Here is a 22215-nt window from a genome sequence, read left to right on the forward strand (position 1 = left end):
TAAAAAGTGATCAATAAATGTTAGCTGGGTTGATGCAGAAAGATGATGAAGACGACGATGCTGAGCATCCAGAGTGAAAGGACAGGGTGGCATGGACCTTTCAATCATCGCCAACCGGGGCCGGGTAAACAGTCACGGAATGTCTGCTTGGTTAACCGGACAGGGCTCGGGATACAGAGACGAACGTGGAGGTGCCCGCCCTGTCACTCCCGCCGTCGCAGCTGCTTCGGGACACCGGGAAGACACCTGGGAACTGCAGAGCCGCGAGCCGAGGCCCAGGCGGACCGCAGTGCCTAGCCCTGGGGCAGCGACGCCACCCCGCCTCGCCCCCCGCCCCGAGGAAGGGGAGGATCCGTGAGGGCTGCCCACCCCAAAGCCAGCCCCTCACCTTCCGGAAACTCGGGCACTAACAAGTCCTGCTCCCAGCCGTCCACCTTCTGCAGATACTGGTAGACCAGGCTGTCCTTCTCCTCCTGGGTGACGGCGTCGAGCAGGGCGTACTCCAGCGAGGTCTGAGCCGGGAGCAGGCCCGAAAGGCTGCAGCCCCGGGGGCCGGGGGCCGCCATGTTCTCTCCGGACCGTCCAGAGGCGGCCGCCGGGCCGCGGGAGAGGCTCGTTCCGGGAGAGAGGACGCGTTTACTGTCCTTTGGTTTCAAAACGGCACATTCACCGCACTCTCCACCAGCCCCACTCCACACTAACGACACTTCTTACTTTTTAAGCATGCATTCAAGTGCTAAAGTACAAGTCGTCGCAACTCCCCGGGCACGTAAACTACCGTCCCAAACCACCCCGCCCCCTCCATCCTCTCGCCACAGCTAGGTCTGGACATTCAGAGCGCCAGATTCAACATGGGGAAGGCCTCTGGGTCAGCGTTCTAGAACCTCTAAAAGAACCATTCCCCCACCCTTCACTTTGAGAATGAGCGCGTTATGGAACAAACATAAAAAAAAATCTGTAGGACTTAAAAAGGATCACATTTTTTCCGCTCTTTTTAAAGTCCCGCTCTTACAGCAGGATCAGCCGATTCGACACAGCACTGGCAGCGGGAAGCTGTTCCTGCCAAGGCAGGAAAGGTAATGGGGTAGAGATATCCTCAAGGGAGGAGGCTTTTAAAGTTGGGAGTAACTGGCCAGTGGCTTTGGTTTATACACAAATACAGTATTTTGTCGCCCCGGAGTGCTGAAAGTGCGGCTGCGAATAGATTGTCAGCCGAGCAGGGGGGAGGGGGCGCCGAGGGGAGCGGACGCAGCTGGAGCTGCTCCCGGGGGTGCGGGTGGCAGGTGGGCTGCGGCGAGGATCCCTGAGGGCCCGGCCTCTGGGTCTTCAGAAGGGGCGGGCTCCGGTGGCTTTTTGTGGAGCGGGTTGTGGTAGCAGCTTACTCGCTCCCTGGGCAAGGCGGGTAAGGCCCCACTCGCTGGCCTTGCAGCCTTCTATGTCCAAACAAGGTAGAGCGAGTGGGAGGCATCAGGCAGGTGAACTTTGGTTTTGAGGCTGGTGGACAGGGGCCTGGCCACCTCCAGGGCAGACCATCTCTGTGGTCTGGAGTTAGGAGTGTGGCCTCAGGGCAAACGTGACTTCACATGTTTGAATTTTATTTGTTCATTCTGCAGCGGTGGTTTATTGCTGCTGGAGGAAGATGCTGGACTCACCCGGGAAACTGAAGTTGTTGAATATCCACGAGTCAAGGAAAAGGGCGATTAACTTTTTTTTGCGAATCACATACCTCTGATAATGGTGTGACTAGTGTTGGAGGTAACCATTTAGCGTTTGGGACACCTGCTGAGCCACTTGCCCAGGGACTGTCGTTGCATTTGTGAACTGTTTGGACAGTGTTCCAGTTGAAAGAGAACTGACAGGCACTTTACAACAATTTTGCAAAGCTTGTTCTAAGACTAAGCTGTTGAGCCCATACTTCCCATTAGTGCCTAATTTTCGAAGTATTACTGATTCTTATTTTTATGAATCAAGTCTTGGAAGAGACCACGATACCTGAATAAAATAGTAGCCACAATGGAAAACTCAGATGCTACTCCTGTAGTAGGTTCTGTTAATTTTATTATGGTGTAAATGGAACCACAGGGGGTTCTCAGGTATAAGCTTTAGTAGTTTGCCAATATATTCGTTACCATAGCATTAGATTCCCATCAAATTAGTGGCGTTTTGTTACTTTTTTTTCTCAGCAAAATAATTCCGTTAAAAAATTTTGTAACAAGAAATAAGCTGTCAGTTTACTTAATATTAGTGCTTCTTTAATGATAAAGTCATTTTGCCATGTTAGAAGACGCTTTTTTGGAAGAAGACATCTGGGAATACAAATCCAAAAGAAAACCAAAACCAGGACATCCAAATAATTGCTCTGAGACTATTCCAGAATCTGTTGAAAAAGTAACAGATGGAAAATACCAGTCAAAACGAAACAGAAATAAAAAAAGGACTGTACAAGCTAAAGAAAAGGTGAAGGACCCCGAAATGTGCCTTGGAGAAACAGTTAGTCAGACTTCTGTAGCTTCTGGTGAGAATTCTAGTTGTAGAGTTGGTATCCAGCAGTCCCAAGACAAGGAGACCACTCCAGGAAAGCAGTGTAGGACTCACAAAAACAAACACGTGTCTCCAAAGATACGTCCAGTTTATGATGGATACTGTCCCAAATGCCAGATGCCTTTTTCTTCATTGCTAGGTCAAACTCCTCGATGGCATGTGTTTGAGTGTCTGGATTCTCTGCCAGTCTCTGAAACAGGTAAGATTACGAAAAACATAGTGGTCTCTAAATAGTCTAAAAGACCTGCATTAGGCCAGATACATCAGTTCAGTGAAACAAGCAAGGCAAGCAGTAAGCCAAAAGACAGATGAGGCATTAGAGGTATGAATGACTTATCCTCAAAGGAAACAACGTAAATGCACTTTACTCTTTTTGAGAAGGGTAAAATGATAACAGTCAATGGTACAATTGTAAAGAATGTTGCAAACTTGAAAAGAGCTTAAGTGTATTTTATTAATCTCATAAGTCGCTGAACATCTCAGTTATTTTTCGTGTTAACTAAGCACATAGACTAGATACTTTGTTTACTTATGTGACTCTTACAAGGAGCCCTTAAGGTAGGTGGTATTGACAGTTTATAGATGGGGGTTCTTAAAAGTTAAACAACTTGCCCATTTTATCTTTTATGAAACAGGCTTTTAGAGAATTGTGACTGTAGTCCAGTCTTATAAATCTGGTTGTGCTGAATTTATCACACTAATGTACAGGAAGAAGAACTGGGAGGCAGTCTTAGATTATTAAGATTCTAGTAATAAAAATGTGCCAATTTATAACTGAAGTAATGCTATGTTTTCATCTTTTAAAGTATGTAATGTGTCATGTTTAGCCTGTAGAAAATTCAGCTTGGAGTATTTGGAGAATGGGTTATTATGATGATTTGTATGTTTTAAAGTTATCATTTATACCATACATAGATTTTTAAATCTCAAGGAATTAAAATTCAGTGAAATAAAAATAATACTCAATATGACCTTCATGGTAACTATGATTCAGAAGATATTTTGATATAGATATATAGAGAGATCTATATATAGATATAGATATATATGGAGAGATATACAGATAAATATAGAGAGATATATAGATATCTGGAACCTCTAGTTATTTCGAAGTTCTCCATGAAGATGCAAAAGTACTTTTTGTTTTTTAATTTAGCATTAACCTTTCTTATAAAAGTATAGCAAGTGAAAGCCTCATCAAATGCTAGTAATTTGCTTTTAAGTGGCTTGAAAATCAGAAATGGAAGTTGCAGTGGCATGGTGAGCATCTCAGGGTGAAATGTCTTACAAGGAAGCCACCTCAAAGAGATGTTTTTTCTTTTGGTTTGTCACCGAGTAAACTCCTTTGAATAGAATCTCAGATGGCCTCTTCTGGAACTGAATTCTATTCTGTAACAAATAACTTTTGTGTGGTGGTTTTAAGTTTTAAGCAATGAAGTCTTCTAATTTAATGTAACATCTTTTTTGGAGGGAGAGGGAATCATTTTTTGATACCCTTCGAAATGAACGTACAAGGGGATATGCCAAATGGCTTACAGAATGCTTCTCAATCATAACGGTATAATAGAGAATCGTTTCCAGACTATTAAAGCCTTATTATTAACCAGTTTATCAAATTGAATTTCAAATCTTAGAACAGTATGTAAAATGTTCAGGGTATGAACACCCGTAACTAATTAAAATTTTTATTGTTATTGTATAGATGTGAATATTAAGTAATGGCATCTAATTCAATACTACAATTTTCATAAATCTGTGTTGCTTGATAAGATAAAAATTGGGTTAGAGTGTTAGTTCTGAGAGCCATATCCTAGTCTTCTTTACTCTTTATTGCCTGAGTGTTAGTGAACTAGTGAAACTGAAGGTGTCGATCTGTAACACCTGTTTAAGAAATAGCTAATGCAAGCATGACATGCATTTTGAGGGAGCTCATATTTGTAAGAGTTACGTAGGGAAAAAGAGGGTGTTAGTCATAAAAAAATTTTTTTAAGAATATTTGAAAAGAAATTTAAAAGAGTATTCGATTTAAAAATAATAACTAACCCCTTGCAAAGCCATACTGGATTACTGTTATTTTATGCTGATCTTTTGCTTGTATAAAGATAGCCAGTGTCCTAAGGCCTCAAAGTAGGCCTGACAACTTTCCACTTTCATGTTAATTTGTAGTGCTAATGTGGTCAGAGCTTAGTCTGTGCTTTGATCCTGTAATACTTTTTTCTTTATTACAATTTTCAGAGTGTCCTGAAGGTCTTCTGTGTACTTCAGCAATTCCTTCTCATTACAAGAAATACACACACCTCCTGCTAGCTCAAAGCAGGGCTGGTAATGGTCCTTTGAGCAGTCCCTCACATGGGTCAGATGGTAGTTTCAGTAAGACTAATTCGGGCTCTCTTTGTAGCCTTGAGGAAGAATGGTCTCTGTATCAGAAACAATCTGAGAACTTAAAAAACGTTTCAGCTGATCCCTTGTTGGTGACACCGTGTCTAAGAAAATCTCAGGCTCCAATTGAAACCAATAAAAAGATTTCCTCTTTGACAAATATCCAAACATCCCAGCACCCTCCACAATTCACACAATTTGTGAATAATGACAAACTGGTAGGAGTTGGTTTGCCTCTTGCTGAAGAATTAGACAGCCAAAACAACTCGGAGCACATAAGTTTGCCATTGCCAGAAAATGACGTTAGCAGCTGTGAAATTTCCTATTCTCCACTTCAAAGTGATGAAGAAACTTACGAGATAGATGAAAAGCTGGGTGATTCACAACAGGAACTATTTTTTACAGACAGCTCTAAAGATGGCAGCCAAGAAGAAGATGACAACAGCTCTCCTTTGTTTAAAAAATTCCATGGTCCCTTTCTGAAGGACCAGGAGGAGAGCCGCCCTGAAGTGTATAGCTTCTTAACTCAAGATAAATACAATGAAGAATTGTCCGAATACAATGCTGTAAATGATTCGTCTCAAATTATTTTCCAAAATGAGAATATTTTGTGTGGTGATCCAGCATTTGCTGCTGCTGATTTTAGGTTGTTCCCACCTGCATTAGCAAGGGGTCCTGCTTCTAGTTACCAAGCCACTAAAGCAAAACCTGATGAGCCAGAATTTCACTCATCTCAATCAAATAAACAAAAACAGGTAATTGAAGAATCAGCTGTTTGCAATCAAACTTCCCTTCCGTTACTTACGAGTGAAATGTCTAAACCTTTTGCAAGCCAGGGAGGAGACTGTCTTTCTTTCCACCCAACCCAAAGTAAAATTAGAGAAGTATCAAGTAAAAACCTCAGTGCTAAGAACAGTGCTAACTCAACATGTTCCTGCAGGAAAGTTGCAGCGCCAAATACAGGGAAATTTTGTAGTACACCTACTGCTGCTAAGTCTTTGAAAATATTGCCATCTAGTCCTAAGTGTAATGCAACACAGCCTTCTACCAAGGTCATGAAGCAAATGGATATAGGTGTGTACTTTGGACTACCACCCAAAAGAAAAGAAGAGAAATTGCTGGGGAAAAGTGCGCTGGAAGGGATGAACTTAAATCCAGTTGTAAGTCCTAATGAAAAGAGGTCCCGGCAGCGCAAGAGGAAAGCAGAAAAATCTTTAAGTGACTTAGAATTTGATGCAAAGAATTTAAATGAGAGTCAGCTTTCTGTGGAACTTTCTAGTGAGAAGTCACAGCGTCAAAGAAAGAGACTTAAAAAGTCACATTCACTGCAGGAAGGAGCACGTCAGAAGAAGTCAGATCGCCGGATGAACAAGACAGAATCTGGAATAGTCAACTTAAGTAAAGACAAAGTCTTCATAAAATCTGCTTGTGGCAAGCTGCAGAGAGGGAACACGAAAATCCCAGAGTCATCTAATGCAGGAGAATTAAGAAAAAAGACATGTCCATTCTATAAGAAAATACCTGGTAAGTTGAACTATCAGTGCTTGATGTATCTACAAAGAATCAACTTTTTTGAATTTCATGTTCGTTGTCTATGTTGCGGTATGTATGAAGCAATTTTTTGTATGTTTCTTTTGCTTTTTATGATAGTTCATTGACCTCTAACAGATTTTTTGCCTATTTAATCTTTTTCACTCCATTCAATTCAGGAAACTTATTAAACATATTCTGTATACAAGATAATGTACTAGTTAGGTAGATATTACAGACTTGACAAAGATTAGTAAAGATCAGCTTAATATGGAAGGAGGAAACACACTCTGTAAGTAACTGTAATAAAAGACAGCTTCTAAGCACTTAGAAGAAATGCCAAGTACTAAAAAGCTTCAAATAAGGAAAATGGCACAGGTTGTATGGGTCATGATAAATGCCAAACATTTTTAAACCGTATTATAACTTAGTTTCTCAGCCTTCTCATATTCTCGTAATTTCTCATGCCTTAATAGATGAGTTAATAGAAAAATGTGTAGCAAAGTGAATTTTAGTATTCCTTAAGAATAAAGAAACCAGTAACTCTTCTTCTGAAAAGAATATAAAGTATAACTGCCAAAATACACTTGGTTTCAGAAATATTTTTGTGTTTTATTGATATTCTAGGTCTATAATTTGTTCAAAATATTTATGTAGAGGATAGCATTTGTGTACATGATAGCACCAGTTTTGTTTTTAGTAATTATTTTGATTACTTTTCTGTATTTTAAGTGAACCTAAGACTAGTATGCCCTGTGTTGATAAGCCTCAATAGAAATGTGAAGTTATGCTTATTTATAAGGTATGATACTTGCATATCACAGTCAGCACACTGTTATTTCTTTTGCAAACACCTTTCTTAACAGCTCAACCTTTTTTTTTTCATTATTGCTCCTCTAGGGAGCCTTTATTAGACTTTTTTTTTTTCTTGTTTCCCTCCCTCCCCCCTAGCCTCCCACAATGAAATTCAAATACTACAGATATACTGTTTATCTGTTATTGTACCATGGCCTTTTGGAGGACCACAGACCACTGTAATATGTAAGATTATTTGGGCCTTCAACTATTTTTGCCCTCTTTAAAGCAGAACACTATGACCCCCATTGAGAATTCATGTTTTAGAAGAAAGTTAACATTCTCCTTTTGCTGTTTTGCAGAAGTATTTTAGGTGCCCATAGGTATCACGAAAATATTCAGTAAAATAAAGAAGTAACTGGTTTGTAGCTTAATATTTTGATTTTTTGGTACAGTTCATTAAAAAAGCCTACACAGGGTATTTAGTAGAAACTTAAAAGACTCATTTTCATCTCTCTTGGCACCTTTTGCTGAATTTATGTGGTATAAGTTTTTAAATTATAAATTTAAGTTGGAAGTGAGATGTAAAGATGTTAGAGGGTTCACTATTTATAATCAAACTGGGTTTCTTTGACTTTGCTGTCACTCAAGCAGCTGTCTTGGCATTTCATTCCAGGAACGGGCTTTACAGTCGATGCCTTTCAGTATGGTTTGGTTGAAGGTTGCACAGCCTATTTTCTCACACATTTTCATTCTGATCATTATGCTGGATTGTCTAAAAATTTCACATTTCCAGTGTATTGTAGCGAGGTAAGTTTTAGTATTCTAAATTCTGAATTTGTAGACTGCAGCAAATTTTTAAACTATTCGGTTAAAAAAAGAATAAATTGTAAGATCTATCATTCTACTAGAAAAGATATGAGAAAACAGATTCCACATTGAGATTCTAAAATTAAATGAGTTATTGTCAATAGTTACAATAGATTTTTTAAGAATACGTTTTGTTATATGGAAACGATAAACTACTTCACAATGTACTGAAACACCTAAATCTCATTCAGTAAATATTCATTAAGTGCCTACAAAGATATTCAAGGCAAAATACCTAACTTCAAGGAGCTTACAGCCTTCGAGAACACATCACAAATAATGCTGTCATGGGATCGGTATTGTAATAGAAAAGTGGGCAGAATGCCTAGAAGTAGAGGGAAGGGAGTGCTTTACTCTGTCACAGCCTAAGGTTAGAGAAAGTTTCATGGTGAAAGAGGTACTTGAACTAATTGTTAAAAGGTGAACGCTTTAATGCCTACTACTAAGAATTTTGGCTAGAATTCGATTTAATCCTCAGAGTTCTTGAGTTATCTTCTTTCTATTAATGAAGCAGTTGAGGATTGAAGTTAAGTGACCTACCCAAAGTCACAGAGCTAGTAACTGCAGAGCCAGAATTTGAATGCAAGTCTGTTGGATTCCAGAACCAGGCAGAGAAAGAGGAGAGAGCGTTCCAGGTAAAGAGAAGAGTTTGTATAAAGGCACAGACAGCTAAGAAATATACGCATTCCAGGTGCTTCAGACAGTTCGGAATGGCTAAACATGAAATAGGGAATAACAGAAGATAAACCCACAGAAATGGGCAGGGGCCAGATCACAAAGGGTTTCTGTGTTGTGCTGGGCGTGGGGGGGGGGTGGGGGGGGTGTGGTGGTGATGGACTTTTCACAGGTGAGGGAGAGTCAGTGATAGTGTTTAAGCAGACTTGTGACAATCATTTTAGGAAGTTCTTCCTGGCATTCTGAAGCCTTTACATGAATCTAAGTGGGAGAAGTGAGAGATTATTAAGATGCTTGGGTTCTAAACTAGATATGAAATAAAAGACTTATTTAGTGTTTCACCATATCAGCAGTAAGCATGTTCTGTTTTGCAGATAACTGGCAATTTGTTGAAGTGCAAACTTCATGTGCAAGAACAGTATATCCATCCGTTGCCAATGGACACTGGCTGTATAGTGAATGGTGTCAAAGTTGTTTTTCTTGATGCCAATCAGTAAGTATTAAAGTTACCTCAATAGTAGCCTATTTCATAAATATTCAAAAGGAAAACGCATTAGCATTTTTAAGAACTTTATAATAGGAACCAATATGCTTGATATTTCTTAAAACTTGAGTAAAACGTTTCTCCTTTTGGAAAAAAGTGATGTACCCAATTACAGAATCAGAGTTAAATGTACAGGGATCCCCTAAATGTTGTGTAACCCATTTTTTATGCAGTTTTAATTACTATGCTTGACATGTGAAGCTCCATCTTATTTTTTAAAAAATATTTTAACGTGTCCTGTTGTTCTTGAAGAGAGAACCTTTGCCGTTTTCTTTAATATCACTTATATAAATTATCAACTTGTCTCCTGAAACCCAGGCCAGTGCTGTTTCTTCAGGTTGCCTTTAAGTTTTTGCCTGCTAACTTAGTTGCTGTTTCTTTTTTTAATTCCCAATTACGACAACTCCTAGCTCTGACTTTTTTCTTTTACTCAACTTTTTTAAGGTATAACTTACATAAATAAAATTGACTTATTTGAAGTGTTTGCTGAGTTTTGACAAAACTGTACTCCCATGTAATTCCTGCCACAATAAAAATAGAGAAAATTCTCCCCACCCCAGAAGGTTTCCTTGTGCTCCTTCCCAGTCAGTCCCCAGCCCCCACTCTGGCCCAGGAAACCATTGATCTGTTTCCTATCACTATGGACTGGCTTTATCTTTCGTAGGGATTCATCTAAGTGGAATCAGATGGTGTCTACTCTTTCGTGTCTGGCTTCTGTCACTCATCGTGTTTTTGAGATCCATTCGTGCTGTTGTGTGTCTCAGTAGTTTGTCGCTTTTTATCACTGAGTAGCGTCTGTTGTATGGACACACTATAATTTCTTTATCCATTCACCTCTTGATGGACAACTGATTTTTGTTTATTGACCTTGTATCCTGAGACCTTGCTAACCTTGCTTATTAATTATAATAGATTTTTTTGTAGAATCTTGAAAATTTCCTACATATGTGATCATGTCATCTGCACATGCAATTTTGTTTTACTTCTTACTTTCCATTCAGAGTGCTTTTTCCTCTTGTTTACCGGCTCACACCTTTAGTACAATGTTGAATAGGAGTGGTGAGAGCAGACACACTGTCTTGTTCCTGATCTTAAGGGGAAAGCTTTCAGTCTTTCTCCATTAAGCATGATGTAGCTTTTTCGTAGATATCTTCTATCAGGTAGAGGAAGATCCTCTCTGTTCCTAATCTGCTGAGAGTTTGTAATCATGAATGAGTGTTGAGTTTTGTCAAATGCTTCTCAGGCATCTGTTGAAGTCATCATATAATTTTTCTCCTGTGTAATGTTAACATGGTAAATTACAATGATGGACTTTTTGAATGTCAAACCAGCCTTGCATCCCTGGGATAAACCCCACTTGGTCTTCACGTATTATCCTTTTTAAAAATATATTGCTGGATTTGATATGCTCATATTTTGTTAGGGAATTTTGTGTCTGTTTGCATAATGGATTAGGTCTGGAGTGTGTTTATAATGTTTTTGTCTGGTTTTGCCATCAAGGTAATGCTGGCCTCATGAAGTATTCCCTCCTCCTCTGTTTTCTGAAAGATGTTATATAGTATTGGTGTTATTTCCTCCCTAAGTGTTTGATAGAATTTCCCAGTGAGGTCACTGGGGTCTGAAGTTTTGACTTGAGGAGGTGAGGGGAAGTTTTTAATTATAAAAGTAATCGTTTCTTGTGTTTTCCTAGCATTCAAAAGTTCTATGTGTGTTAGTAGTAATCTCCAAAACCCATTGTGTCAGGGGTCCCCGAGACCACCTTCAGGCTCAATGGTTCACCAGAAGGACTCACAGGACTCAGAAAAGCTGTTATACTCATGGTTACAGCTTATCACAGGGAAAAGATACGGACTAAAGTCAGCAAAGGGAAAGGGTGAAAGTGGGCCCAGTCTAGAAGAAACCAGGCACGTGTTCCCAGGTGTCCTCTTCTAGTAGAGTCACACAGATGCACTTGTCTCCCAGCAACAAGGTGTAACAACACGTGTGAAGTGTGACCAACCAGGGAAGCTCACCTGAGCCTTGGTGTTCAGGGTTTTTATTGAAGGTCAGTCATGTACATATGCAGTACCCATGTGACTGACCTCAGCCACTCAGACTGCAGTCCCCTAGAGCAAAAACAAATATTCACCGTAGATCACAGTGTTAGCATAAACTCTGCTCAGACTGGTAACATGTGGCCCAATGCATCAGACATACAAAACATTCTTATTAGGCAGAATATTCCAAAGGCTCAGAACTCATCTCCCAAGGGCCAGCCAAGGACTAGTCCTCCAGACAGGCCTTTCTCGGGGACATGGAGTTTGAGCAACCCTGGTCTGCTAAATTAATCCTTTCCTGCACACCAGTTTTTTTAATGATGTAACTTCCTGTAGGTTAAAATGCTCCATTTCCTCTGGTGCAATGCTATGTCGTTGTGGTCTGCTAAGAAACTGTATTTACGTGTTGGCATTGAAATAAGTACTCTTCCTTTAGATGCTTTGCCTGTATTAAGAATATTCCTTTGAAATGTTTGTGTTCAGCTGTCCAGGTGCTGTCATGATCCTTTTTTATCTTCCTAATGGTAATGTCATGTTACACACTGGAGACTTCCGAGCAGATCCCAGCATGGAACGTTCTCTTCTCGCGAGCCAGAGAGTCCACACACTTTACTTAGACACCACGTAAGAGGGGCTTTCTTTGTGCGCTTCCTTTCCCACGGGCAGCATTTACCCTGAATATTATGAGTACTTTGAGCATTAGCTTAGGTAATCAAAAGCATGGCTTACTGTTCATTATCATTTTAAGGCTATTTATGAGAGGAGTGCTGTTTGAAAAAAAAAATGCACTTGCTTAAGAATTTATGGTTACATTTGAGATTTGGGATCCCAAATTTGGGATTACATGTATTAACTGACTATAACTCAATTTTTTTGTAATTTCCTTTTGAAAATATGGTCTATGTGAGAACCCTGTTACTGAAACAAGGAAGAAAATTGGGGGGCAAACTTTAGGAAAACACGCTTTTAAGTTATCCTTTCAAAGTATTTGTATAATTATTAAGTATAATTGTGGAGGAAAGAACAGAGGCCAACATGCAATTTTATTTCTGAATATTCAAAATTACTTTGTTCCTTTCTCCAAAAGGTAGTTTATAAGTGATGACTTTGAATTTCTAAATGCTGTAAACATACGGATAATAGCCATTATCTGTTTATTATATATTAAAATACCTCATCAATTTGTTAGAAATTAATTATTCGCTATTTCAACCTGTTTCAAGAAGTGAATTTGGGTGGCATATTTTAGTAAAAGTTGGTCTTTCCACATCCAGTTTTCTAACACTATGGCTAATTTTTCCATTCTTTTATATATGCTTTAAATACTAGATAAATTAAGAAAGTAATAAGTAAAAAAAACCCCGAAAAACAAAAAACTGGGCCCAGCCCGGTGGCATAGTGGTTAAGTTCATGCACTCTGTTTCAGTGGCCCGGGGTTTGCAGGTTCGGAACCCAGGCATGGACCTGCACACTGCTCATCAAGCTGTGCTGTGATGGTGTCCCACTTACAAAGTGGAAGAAGATTGGCACAGATGTTAGCTCAGTGACAATCTTCCTCAAGCGAAAAAGAGGAAGATTGGCAACATGTGTTAGCTCAGGGACAGTTTTCCTCACAAAAAAACAAAAAAAGTTTCTTTTTTGTTAGTACTTAGTTCTGTTCTACATACAATTCTGAATTTTTTTGTGGATTTTTATAGGAGAAAGGACTAAGTTTTTTCTGTATTCTTATGGCTGACAGCAAGAACAATTTTGAAAATCGGAAAAAATATGTTTCTTTGTACTTTATGACTTTTTTAGTGAAAAAGTACTTAATTTTCATCTCAAATGTATATAGCTAGTAGTCTTAGAGTTAATTTTTCATTGGGTGTTATTGTATTGAGGTCCATCCAACTGGATCTTTTGTATTCCTCTAATACTATATGTATCCCTGTGTCTCCTAACAGAAGAGAACAACTATGTGAATATTAACTGTTTCATATAAAACTGCTTCATTAAATTCGTGTTTAGTTCCATTGTTTTAATAATTTTTTTTCACTAAATCGGAATTCTTTAATCCATAAATAATCCCTATCAATAGTATTTTCGTTGATGGTAATTGGGGTTAAAAAAAAAAAGATCTTGAGGTTTATAATTCATAGCTAAAATAGCTGGCTGCCTAGAAATAGTCTTGAAGAAAAAAAGGCAATTTCTTTATTTCGGAGTGATAAAAGAAATATAATGCAAAAGGTATATTCAAAATGTATAATTCCATCATCAGTTATCAATTCCTGGTAACAAATGTTTTAACCACAGACAATGGGATAACTGCAGTGGTATTAATATCTTAGACTGCTAGTTGTATGTGATGTTGCTAAATCTTGTTTTCTAAAATAGCATCCAACTGAATGCTATGGCTTTCTTGTTGTTCTCTGAATAAGTACCATATTTCCATGTTACAGATATTGCAGCCCAGAATACTCCTTTCCGTCTCAGCAAGAGGTTATCCAGTTTGTCATCAACACTGCCTTTGAGGCTGTAACTCTAAACCCATGTACTCTTGTTGTCTGTGGCACTTATTCTATTGGAAAAGAGAAAGTCTTCCTAGGTGGGTGGTAGCTGTATCTAATTTACATTAATATATTATAAAGATCAGATTCCTTTTGCATAAACCCCTTTCAGTCTCTAGTTCTGCACTTGATATTTATTTCCTGAAATGATTCAATATTACCTTTGAAGTTGAAGGAAAATTTGATAGAGTTCGATTCATTTAAACTCGGAATGGCTCAGCTTACTGGGAACATTTGATAAGTGTGTTTATGGTGGCTTTATAGCTACAAAATGTTTATAGAGCAAATGGCCGTGCTACGTGAGTATTTCAGTAAACTTTGAAAGATGGCTCATGCATGGTTGTATTGCTGCATTCTTGGAGGGTAGCCATCAATTAATTATGTTGGGGGAACAGTTGTAATTTTTGTTCCTAAATCATGGCTGGCTATGTAATTGCAGTTTGTCTAGATAGTATTACTCTGCTTTGCCGAGTGCTTTCCATTTCTCCTAACTGTGGTCACATAATGGCAAACATTAAGATATGCAGTGGTAAAGCCAGGGTTTCAACTCCTCCAAATTTGGTTCCCTCCCTTCTACCACTTGCTATACATCTTTTACAGTTTTTAAATACTGTGTCTTTAAAAATAAATTGTTTGAATTTCTCACAATTTATTCCACACAGTTAACCAACAAAATTGTTCGTCCTTTTTAAGATATTCTGGCAAAAGTGTGAATATTTTGAATTTCCTTTCTTTTTTTAGTAAATTCTTATTTTAAATTTTGATTAAGTTGTAATTTTATGATGTTTTTCATAAGTTATAATTTTACTATTTTCAACCTTTTCCTTTGCCTGTAGCCATTGCTGATGTTTTAGGTTCGAAGGTGGGCATGTCCCAAGAAAAATATAAAACATTACAGTGCCTCAATATACCGGAAATTAATTCCCTCATCACTACAGACATGTGCAATTCACTGGTTCACCTTCTCCCGATGATGCAAATTAATTTTAAGGTAAGCATTCAGGAGATGCGTCTTTGTAGGATGACCTGAAAAAGATGACCTATGATTGTAAACTGGATTTCCATTCTACTCGCATTTAACTTAGAGGAATTAAGTTATAGTGCCATCACCTACGGTAAACTTTGTCCTAGAAAATCTTTTCGGTGGAATATAAAATGGTTTTAGTTTTTTAGCATCTGCAGCTGAGTAGAGTAATTCATATGCCCACCAGGAGTTTACGATCTAGAGAACTATCATAAAGGAAGAAACAAAAATACAAAAGTATGCAGCTGTCTGGTCATTCACAGCTGTGTGATCTGTTTTTAAGATTGTTTTCCAGTTCTTTCTGGGTGAGTGGGGAAATGAGTGGAGAATTCTGAGGAGTTCTTACTTCTCTTCAGATGTATTCTGTATTAATATTAAGCCCCTGTGACGCTGCTTCATATTGGAAATTTACTTGTGAGGATTAAATGAAATGGTGGCCGTGCATCCTCAGAGGAAGTTCTAATATTAGTTCTGAGGTATAAATTAAGATACATATGATATGACCTCACTGTGATTTGGAGGCTTATTTGTCAGATTTATTCATGTACTAACTAAGATTCATTCCATTTACTAACATTTTGACACCTAGTGATGGAATACATCAAACCTGTCTATTAAAAACAATTCAGAACATAATGTACACAAAACAATGTATTTTCACTTTTGCTATAATGTTCATGAAAGAACTTTTATGGAGCTTGTTGAAATAGCTTAGGATGTTGATTATTGTATCTGTCTTAGAAATAATAACACGTATGGTGTAAAGAAAATGAATATTTTAGGTCTATCTCTTGAGTAAGGAAATTCTAACTGGTATAACTACTCCTTTGTTCATGAGATTAAGGTAAAGTTTTTATGGGCTTTTTTCATGAGTGTGTAATTCATAAAACTAATCAAGTCAGAATTTTGTCCACTGGTATTTAAGCCAGCTTTGCAAACGTATTTTAAATTTGGGAGACATCCAAATTGTGTGAAGGTTCATGAGATGTTGATTAATTGTAAAATGAATACTGAAATCCTGAGGAGGGTATGGCGTATTTTTATTATTTTTATTTTACAGTTTTATTTCTTACTAACTTAGTGTGTTCCGTTTGAACAAATTGTCTACTTAGGAGGATGATGAAGCAGAGGAATCAGGATATTGTAGAAATGAAGGAACTAGAGCTTTTTAAGAAAAAGTGTTGAAAAGCTACATGCTGCAGAGAGGTCATATAAGGAAAAAATGGCAATTTGGCAATTAGAACATCTTTGGTGACCTGCTCAAGAACTATTTCAAGTGAGGGGATGTTGGAGGAAGCCAGATGGCAGAGGGCGAAGACAGAAGGTATAGAAATCGCCAAATAAATGGGAAAGTATACAAATGGCCAATAAGCACATGAAAAGCGCATCAATATTGTGAATGAGAAGGTATATAGATGGCCAATAAGCACATGAGAAGCGGATCTCCGTTGTTAGCCATCAGGGAACTGTAAATCAAAACCACTGTGAGGTACTGCTTTCCACTCCCTAGGAGAGCCATGATAAAAAAGACAGTGCCAGTTGTTGGTGAGGATATGGAGAAACTGGAACCCTCATTCAGTGCTAGTGAGGTTGTTAAATGGTACAACTACTTTGGAAAACAGTTTGATAATTTCCTTAAAGAATTAAACATGGAGTGACTATATGACCAACAATTCTAGTCCTAGGTATATGCCCAAGAGAATTAAAAATATGCGTTCACAAAAACTTCATAGTAGCATTATTTGTAATAGCAGAAAAGTGGAAACAACTCACATGTCCATCACATGATGAATGACTAACAAAATGTAACATCCATAAAATAGAAATATTATTCAGCTATGAAAAGGAATGAATTGCTAGTATATAGTACAATGTGAATGAGCCTTGAGAACATTATGTCAGGTGAAAGAAGCCACACACAAAAGGCTACATCCTGTGTTATTCCGTTTCTATGAAATGTACAGAACAGGTAAATCTATGGAGACAGTACATAGATTAGTGATGCCAGGACTTGAGAGAGGGAATGGGGAATGACTGCTAATGGAGACAGTGTTTCTTTTTGTGGTGATGAAAATGTTCTAGAATTAGATAGTGGTGATGGTCGCACAACTTTCTAAATGTACTGACAATCACTGACCTGTGCACTTAAAAAAAAATACAATTATCTGCCTTGAAGACAAAAAAAATGATTATCTGAAATTATTGTCTGTTATTTTCTCTGTATTTCTCATCTGCTGTTGGCATTGCCTTCAGTAGCCCTTCCCTTCTTCTGTTAAAGTGACCAGATATTGATGGCGTTTTTGACAATTTCTTATCTTCAAAACACAGAACAGAAGCAAATGGTTACCATGAAGCTATATTTTAGTTAGTACTTAAAGCCAGTTTTTTACCAGCCAAAAATAGTTTTGTTGCATCAGAGCTAATGACTTTTTGTGAAAATGTAAGCCTGATGCAATTTTCAGGGTTTCTAAGGCAGGTATAAAAGCCTGAGAAACTGTATAAATAATACCGTTCATGATGTCTCTTTCAACATCCCAAGTTCATATATGTGATATGCAGTTGACTATCATCTCTGATTTAAACCTGATTGAACGTGGTAAAATGTTATAGCAATATGTTTGTGTTATACATGATTATTTGCATACTGAAAAAATAATTCTGGTGGCATATACTGAAAGCATTGTTATGACAAACTGGTTACCAATAAACAGAGAGACAAGTCATAGATCAGGACTTTCTGTTGACTAAATCATTCTTAAAGTTCCTCATGATGGTGGTTCTCCAGTTGTAGTGAATGAAGGACTAGTGGCTGTTGGCAATCTCTTCTGTATGTTTGGCTTATATGATAATATGTTTTTGTTTGTGGCACAGGTTAATGATGTTTTTGTGGTAACTCGAATTTCCCTCATGAAAAGTAGAAATTACTTCTCATTTAATTCTCCCGAGTGTTTTTGCACAAATAGGAAAGGGGGAGCTCAGTATTACATGTATAATTGCTCTAAACTGCACTTTTCTATTATTTCCTTCTCTCTGTGAGGACAAGAGGAGGAGGATTAGCAATTCAGCAAAGAGCATTACATTAGCTAGATCCTAGACTAGCACGCCAAAAACCTGAAAATGTACAGAGCCAGAGATATTGTAATGAAAACTTAGTTATATATCCATAACTTAAACTTTTTTGTGGGGAGGTGGTAGTTGGTAAGAAATATGACTTTAATAGTAGGTATTCAAATTAATAAAAGATAAATTTTTAATTATCTTAAAATAACTTAATATAAAATTAATAAAATTTTAAGGTAAATAGTATTCATATAATAAAATAATTTTATTAATATTAATATAAAATTAATAAAATATTACTGGTACAAAAGAGAAATCAAGGGATTGTTAGCAATTCACCAGGCTATATAAATGTCTGATAAACACAATAAAATGTTCAGTCTCTAGTAATCAAGCATAAAAATAAAAAAAATATGTTTGTGTTCTATCAAATTGGCATACTTTTAAAAAAGGTAATATTCCTATGCTGAGATCAGAGAAATTGGCACTCTCATCTGCTTGGATAGTATTGGAAATTAGGGGTAAATCCTTTTACTCAGCAATTCCATTTCTAGGAATTCATACTAAAAAAATGAATCCTTTCTCAAAAGGTCAATCTGTAAGGCTCCTAAGTGCTCATGGTGTAACAGATGATGAGAGTTAGAAAAAGTCAAGAAATGGCAGAGGGTTTCCATTAAAAAAGACCCAGACGGTAGGGTTTATTGACCGTCTCCCCGCCAGGCTGTAAGCTTCCAGAAGATAAAGACGGTGTCTCTCATCCATCTCTGACCCAGGGCGTGGCATAATCCTGGAGCAGATATTTCCTGGAGGAGTGAATAGGTCGATGAATGAATGGATTTGTCTTTAAGTTTTCTTCAGAACTGTATACCAGCACCGTTTAGAATACTTTAATAGTTCAGAGTGTGTATGATTAAGGAAGAAAAAGACTTTTGGAAATCCAAGATAACACTACTTACGGTTTAGATTTTTTATTATTTTTAATAAAACTAGAATTTTATTATAGATTTCCATAAGCCTTTGACACTCTGGGTTTAGTCTTAAGACCAAAAGTATTAGACCTTTTTGAATCCCTCATGCCCTTATTGTCTTTATCTGGATTTCTCTTATCTTTCAAAGATTGAACTTTGGTCATTGATTTTCCGAGAATTGTGTCAAATGTCATCACTTATGATGACTTCGGTTTCCAAAGTTCTATTCTACTCAGGATTTATTAGGGAAGCATATTACTTCCAGTTGTCGCAGCATGAGAAGTTTTGAAGTTATTCTAGCTCATGTTTAGAGGTGAAAAGGAGTAAACACCTGAAAAGAATGCTACTGTGCGTCTTTAAAATGTATGTCTGTGTGGAGTATGATGCCATTCCATACATTTATTCCCATCTCTCTAGCCACCTGTCAGTCCTCTGTTGGTTTATCTGGGGGGATATGTCTGGAATGATGTTTGCAAGTGTTAATGTCAGTATGTCTAATAGGGATACTGTTAGATGCTAGTGTCTTCAATCTGCTAATAGCGTATCTAATACCCAAAAAGTGGTAGGATATGGAGAGGGGTTTTTTTGGTAGCTCTCTGAATTGCAATTTTTAAAGACATAATTATTTACATTTAACCTTGCCTCATCTTTTTTTCACCCTGTACTTAAGCGTGTTTAACTTTAGATAAGTAAAGGGGAAAATAGATTTTTTTTCAGTGATTTTATTTTTTTGGAATCACTGTCCCAGGTTGTTGCAAGCTAATGCTTAGCAAGTGAAAACTCCCTGTGACTATGCCGATGTAACATCTTTGATCGTTCTGTTTTATTCTACATAACTATCTTCACCGACCATTAAATAAATATCCTATTTTTATTTAACAGGGCTTACAGAGTCATTTGAAGAAGTGTGGTGGAAAATATGATCGGATTTTGGCTTTTCGACCTACAGGATGGACACATTCTAATAAGTTAACTAGTATAGCAGATGTCCTTCCCCGGACCAAAGGAAACATTTCAATATATGGTATAATTATTAAGTTTTGTCACTTTTAGTATTTGTAATTACATTTTTTAAAAGGCTGTAAAATCTTACATTTTAAGATGCAAGAAAAATAGGCACCAAAGAATCTTTAAAAATTCTGGTATCAAATCGTCTCCATACTCTAAGCCTGTATCTTTAGTACAGTGTGAACTGATAGAAAGACGTGTGACTGTGGTAGACAGACATTGACTAATGCAGCTCATTCGTTTGTGTGATCAGTGATACGGAGAGGAAATCGTAGACCTGCTCACAGCCAGGGGCAGTGCAGCTGTGTCCTGGAAGTTTAGATGACGCTGTGAAACTGGGAGCAGGAGACAATGGATTAGATGTGGTGACAGCAAGAGTTACAGACTTGACTTTAATTGTTTCATCTCTTGGAGGAGGTTTACCATTGTCCTCAGAAATTGGCTTATTGTAATAATGGCTGATGGAAACATTTGTGATATGTCACTAGACCGGTGACTTTGTCTCTAAAGACCCTAGATTACTCGATTCAGAACCCTGTCTCCCTTTCTCTGTGGTACTTGATCTTCAGTAAAGAAGATAAAGAGATTGTTAGGATTTAATTTTTCTCTCTTTGCTTACTTTTTATATGTGCCACGCTTGGGGACTGGAATCTGCTTACCTGCTCTGGAAATCAAGACTCTCTTCCTTGTTATTCTTCAAATTTTACTACATTTCTCCCAAGATTTTCCTGAAATCCATAGCTCAGCAAAGTACTTAAAGGGAAGAATTAGTTTAAAAGAAAAGCCTAATTATAAAGAAGAATCTATAGAAATGCATGTTATTGTCTACATAGAAAAGTAATAGAATTTTTTAATTCAGAGTTTTTGTATCATTTTAATGTTTTAATCTTTATCTGTAAGAGATAATAACAGATTTTCTCATCAGAAATAAAGCACCAAGAAGTTCTTGACAAAAATACTCCAAATTGCTTTCCTTTTCTCTTTTATTTTATTTTATTTTGGGCTTGTGCATTTTTTTTATTAACTTGCTTTTTAGTAGGCCGTATCTTTTCTTTTCTGTTGCAGGAGTTCCTTATAGTGAACACAGCAGCTTCTTAGAAATGAAACGTTTTGTTCAGTGGCTGAAGCCGCAGAAAATCATACCTACCGTGAATGTCGGCACCTGGAAATCGAGGAGCACAATGGAGAAATATTTTAAAGAGTGGAAATTAGAAGCTGGATATTGATGTTATCTCGAAGGACTCAAAAGTAGTTAAGTAACTTAGGTGTAGCTTGTTAGTCGTTAAATCTTTAGTGATATGAAATACACTTTATGTGAAAAACCTCATGAAGGTCACTCATATAGCTTATTTTCTCATTTACATTTGAATAACACATCATGGTGCTGAATGCCTCTCAGCGTCATCCGTGATAACTGAGACTGGTCTCCCTAGGACCGCTTGCCCCTCCCCGTGGGGGCAGTTATGTTCTGCATCCAGCCTTAGGAGTGGAAACAAAGGCAGGTTCGGGGACCAGAATGGTAATGGATAAACTAGATTGACAGCATTATGTATAAGTAATTATGTTTCCTTAAAATTATTTAATATGAAGCATATTTTTTATGAGATAAAACTTTTATATGATATGTTTACTTAAATAAAAAATTAATCTTAAATTTGCTATAGTGTCTTTCGATTTTTGGGATTTGTAACTGTGACATTCGTGCAGTCTTACAAAATTTCAATGAAAATAATTCAACGTGTGACTGAAAAAGATGATTCAGAGAGCCTAGATAATCACCCAATAAAGGATGGAGAAAAGTTTACATGAATGATGTTTATCTGAACTGTTTACCCAAGACATCAGATAACTAGAAGTTTAGATTGCAGTATTTTTTTCTAAGTGAGATTGTATAATTTATTTATGAATCTTGATCTCTCTGACACAGATTAAGTAGCTGAAAGTTTGGGGCCAATGCGTATTAAAAATATTTTTATGGGGTTTGAATAAGAAATTGCCTAGCATAATGAATGTATGCGTGTGTGTATATGTGTATTGTTGCATTACCTCTAGCAATGAAATTAACTTGGGGATTTCTTAATAATTTTCCATGAAATCATTTATTTTCAGTAAGGATTTCAGTCATCAGAATAATGGTATTCTCCATGAACTTTATTTTTATAACTTGGATCTTTTGTTATGGAGGTAAGGGTTGTAGGGATCACAGGGGAGGAAAAGCTTTAGGGGCACATGGATAATA

At 37.4% G+C, this 22215-nt stretch overlaps 2 protein-coding genes across 4 annotated transcripts in view; one reads left to right on the forward strand and one right to left on the reverse strand.

The window, feature by feature from the left end:
- Positions 1–816, reverse strand: part of NHLRC2 (NHL repeat containing 2) — a 60537-nt gene extending 59721 nt beyond the window's left edge. The window contains exon 1 of the mRNA XM_008506805.2: positions 389–816. Coding sequence (XP_008505027.2) covers positions 389–566 — 178 coding nt within the window. The 5' untranslated portion in view covers positions 567–816. The remainder of the gene's footprint in view (positions 1–388) is intronic.
- On the forward strand, positions 812–21630 carry DCLRE1A (DNA cross-link repair 1A). 3 transcript variants are annotated; one of them, XM_008506815.2, is made up of 10 exons: positions 812–1076; positions 1614–2740; positions 4777–6444; positions 7922–8055; positions 9165–9283; positions 11854–11994; positions 13809–13954; positions 14753–14907; positions 19851–19992; positions 21042–21630. In XM_008506815.2, the coding sequence occupies exons 2-10, from the start codon at positions 2275–2277 to the stop codon at positions 21200–21202; spliced, it is 3132 nt and encodes a 1043-aa protein (XP_008505037.1). In that variant the 5' UTR covers positions 812–1076; positions 1614–2274; the 3' UTR covers positions 21203–21630. The 3 variants fall into 3 exon arrangements, with proteins under 3 accessions (XP_008505037.1, XP_008505052.1, XP_008505045.1); XM_008506823.2 differs by lacking the exon at positions 812–1076 and adding an exon at positions 1199–1283; XM_008506830.2 differs by lacking the exon at positions 11854–11994.
- The last annotated feature ends 585 nt before the right edge of the window (positions 21631–22215 follow it).

This window comes from Equus przewalskii, chromosome 1, assembly GCF_037783145.1.
Source record: "Equus przewalskii isolate Varuska chromosome 1, EquPr2, whole genome shotgun sequence".
NCBI classification, from domain to species: domain Eukaryota; kingdom Metazoa; phylum Chordata; class Mammalia; order Perissodactyla; family Equidae; genus Equus; species Equus przewalskii.

Excerpts from the sequence above, each read along its gene's own strand:
- DCLRE1A (XM_008506815.2), top strand. The coding sequence starts at position 2,275 with ATGTTAGAAGACGCTTTTTTGGAAGAAGACATCTGGGAATACAAATCC. Across the intron at positions 11,995-13,808 it reads ACACTTTACTTAGACACCAC|ATATTGCAGCCCAGAATACT; the intron begins GTAAGAGGGGCT and ends TCCATGTTACAG. Across the intron at positions 13,955-14,752 it reads AAAAGAGAAAGTCTTCCTAG|CCATTGCTGATGTTTTAGGT; the intron begins GTGGGTGGTAGC and ends CTTTGCCTGTAG.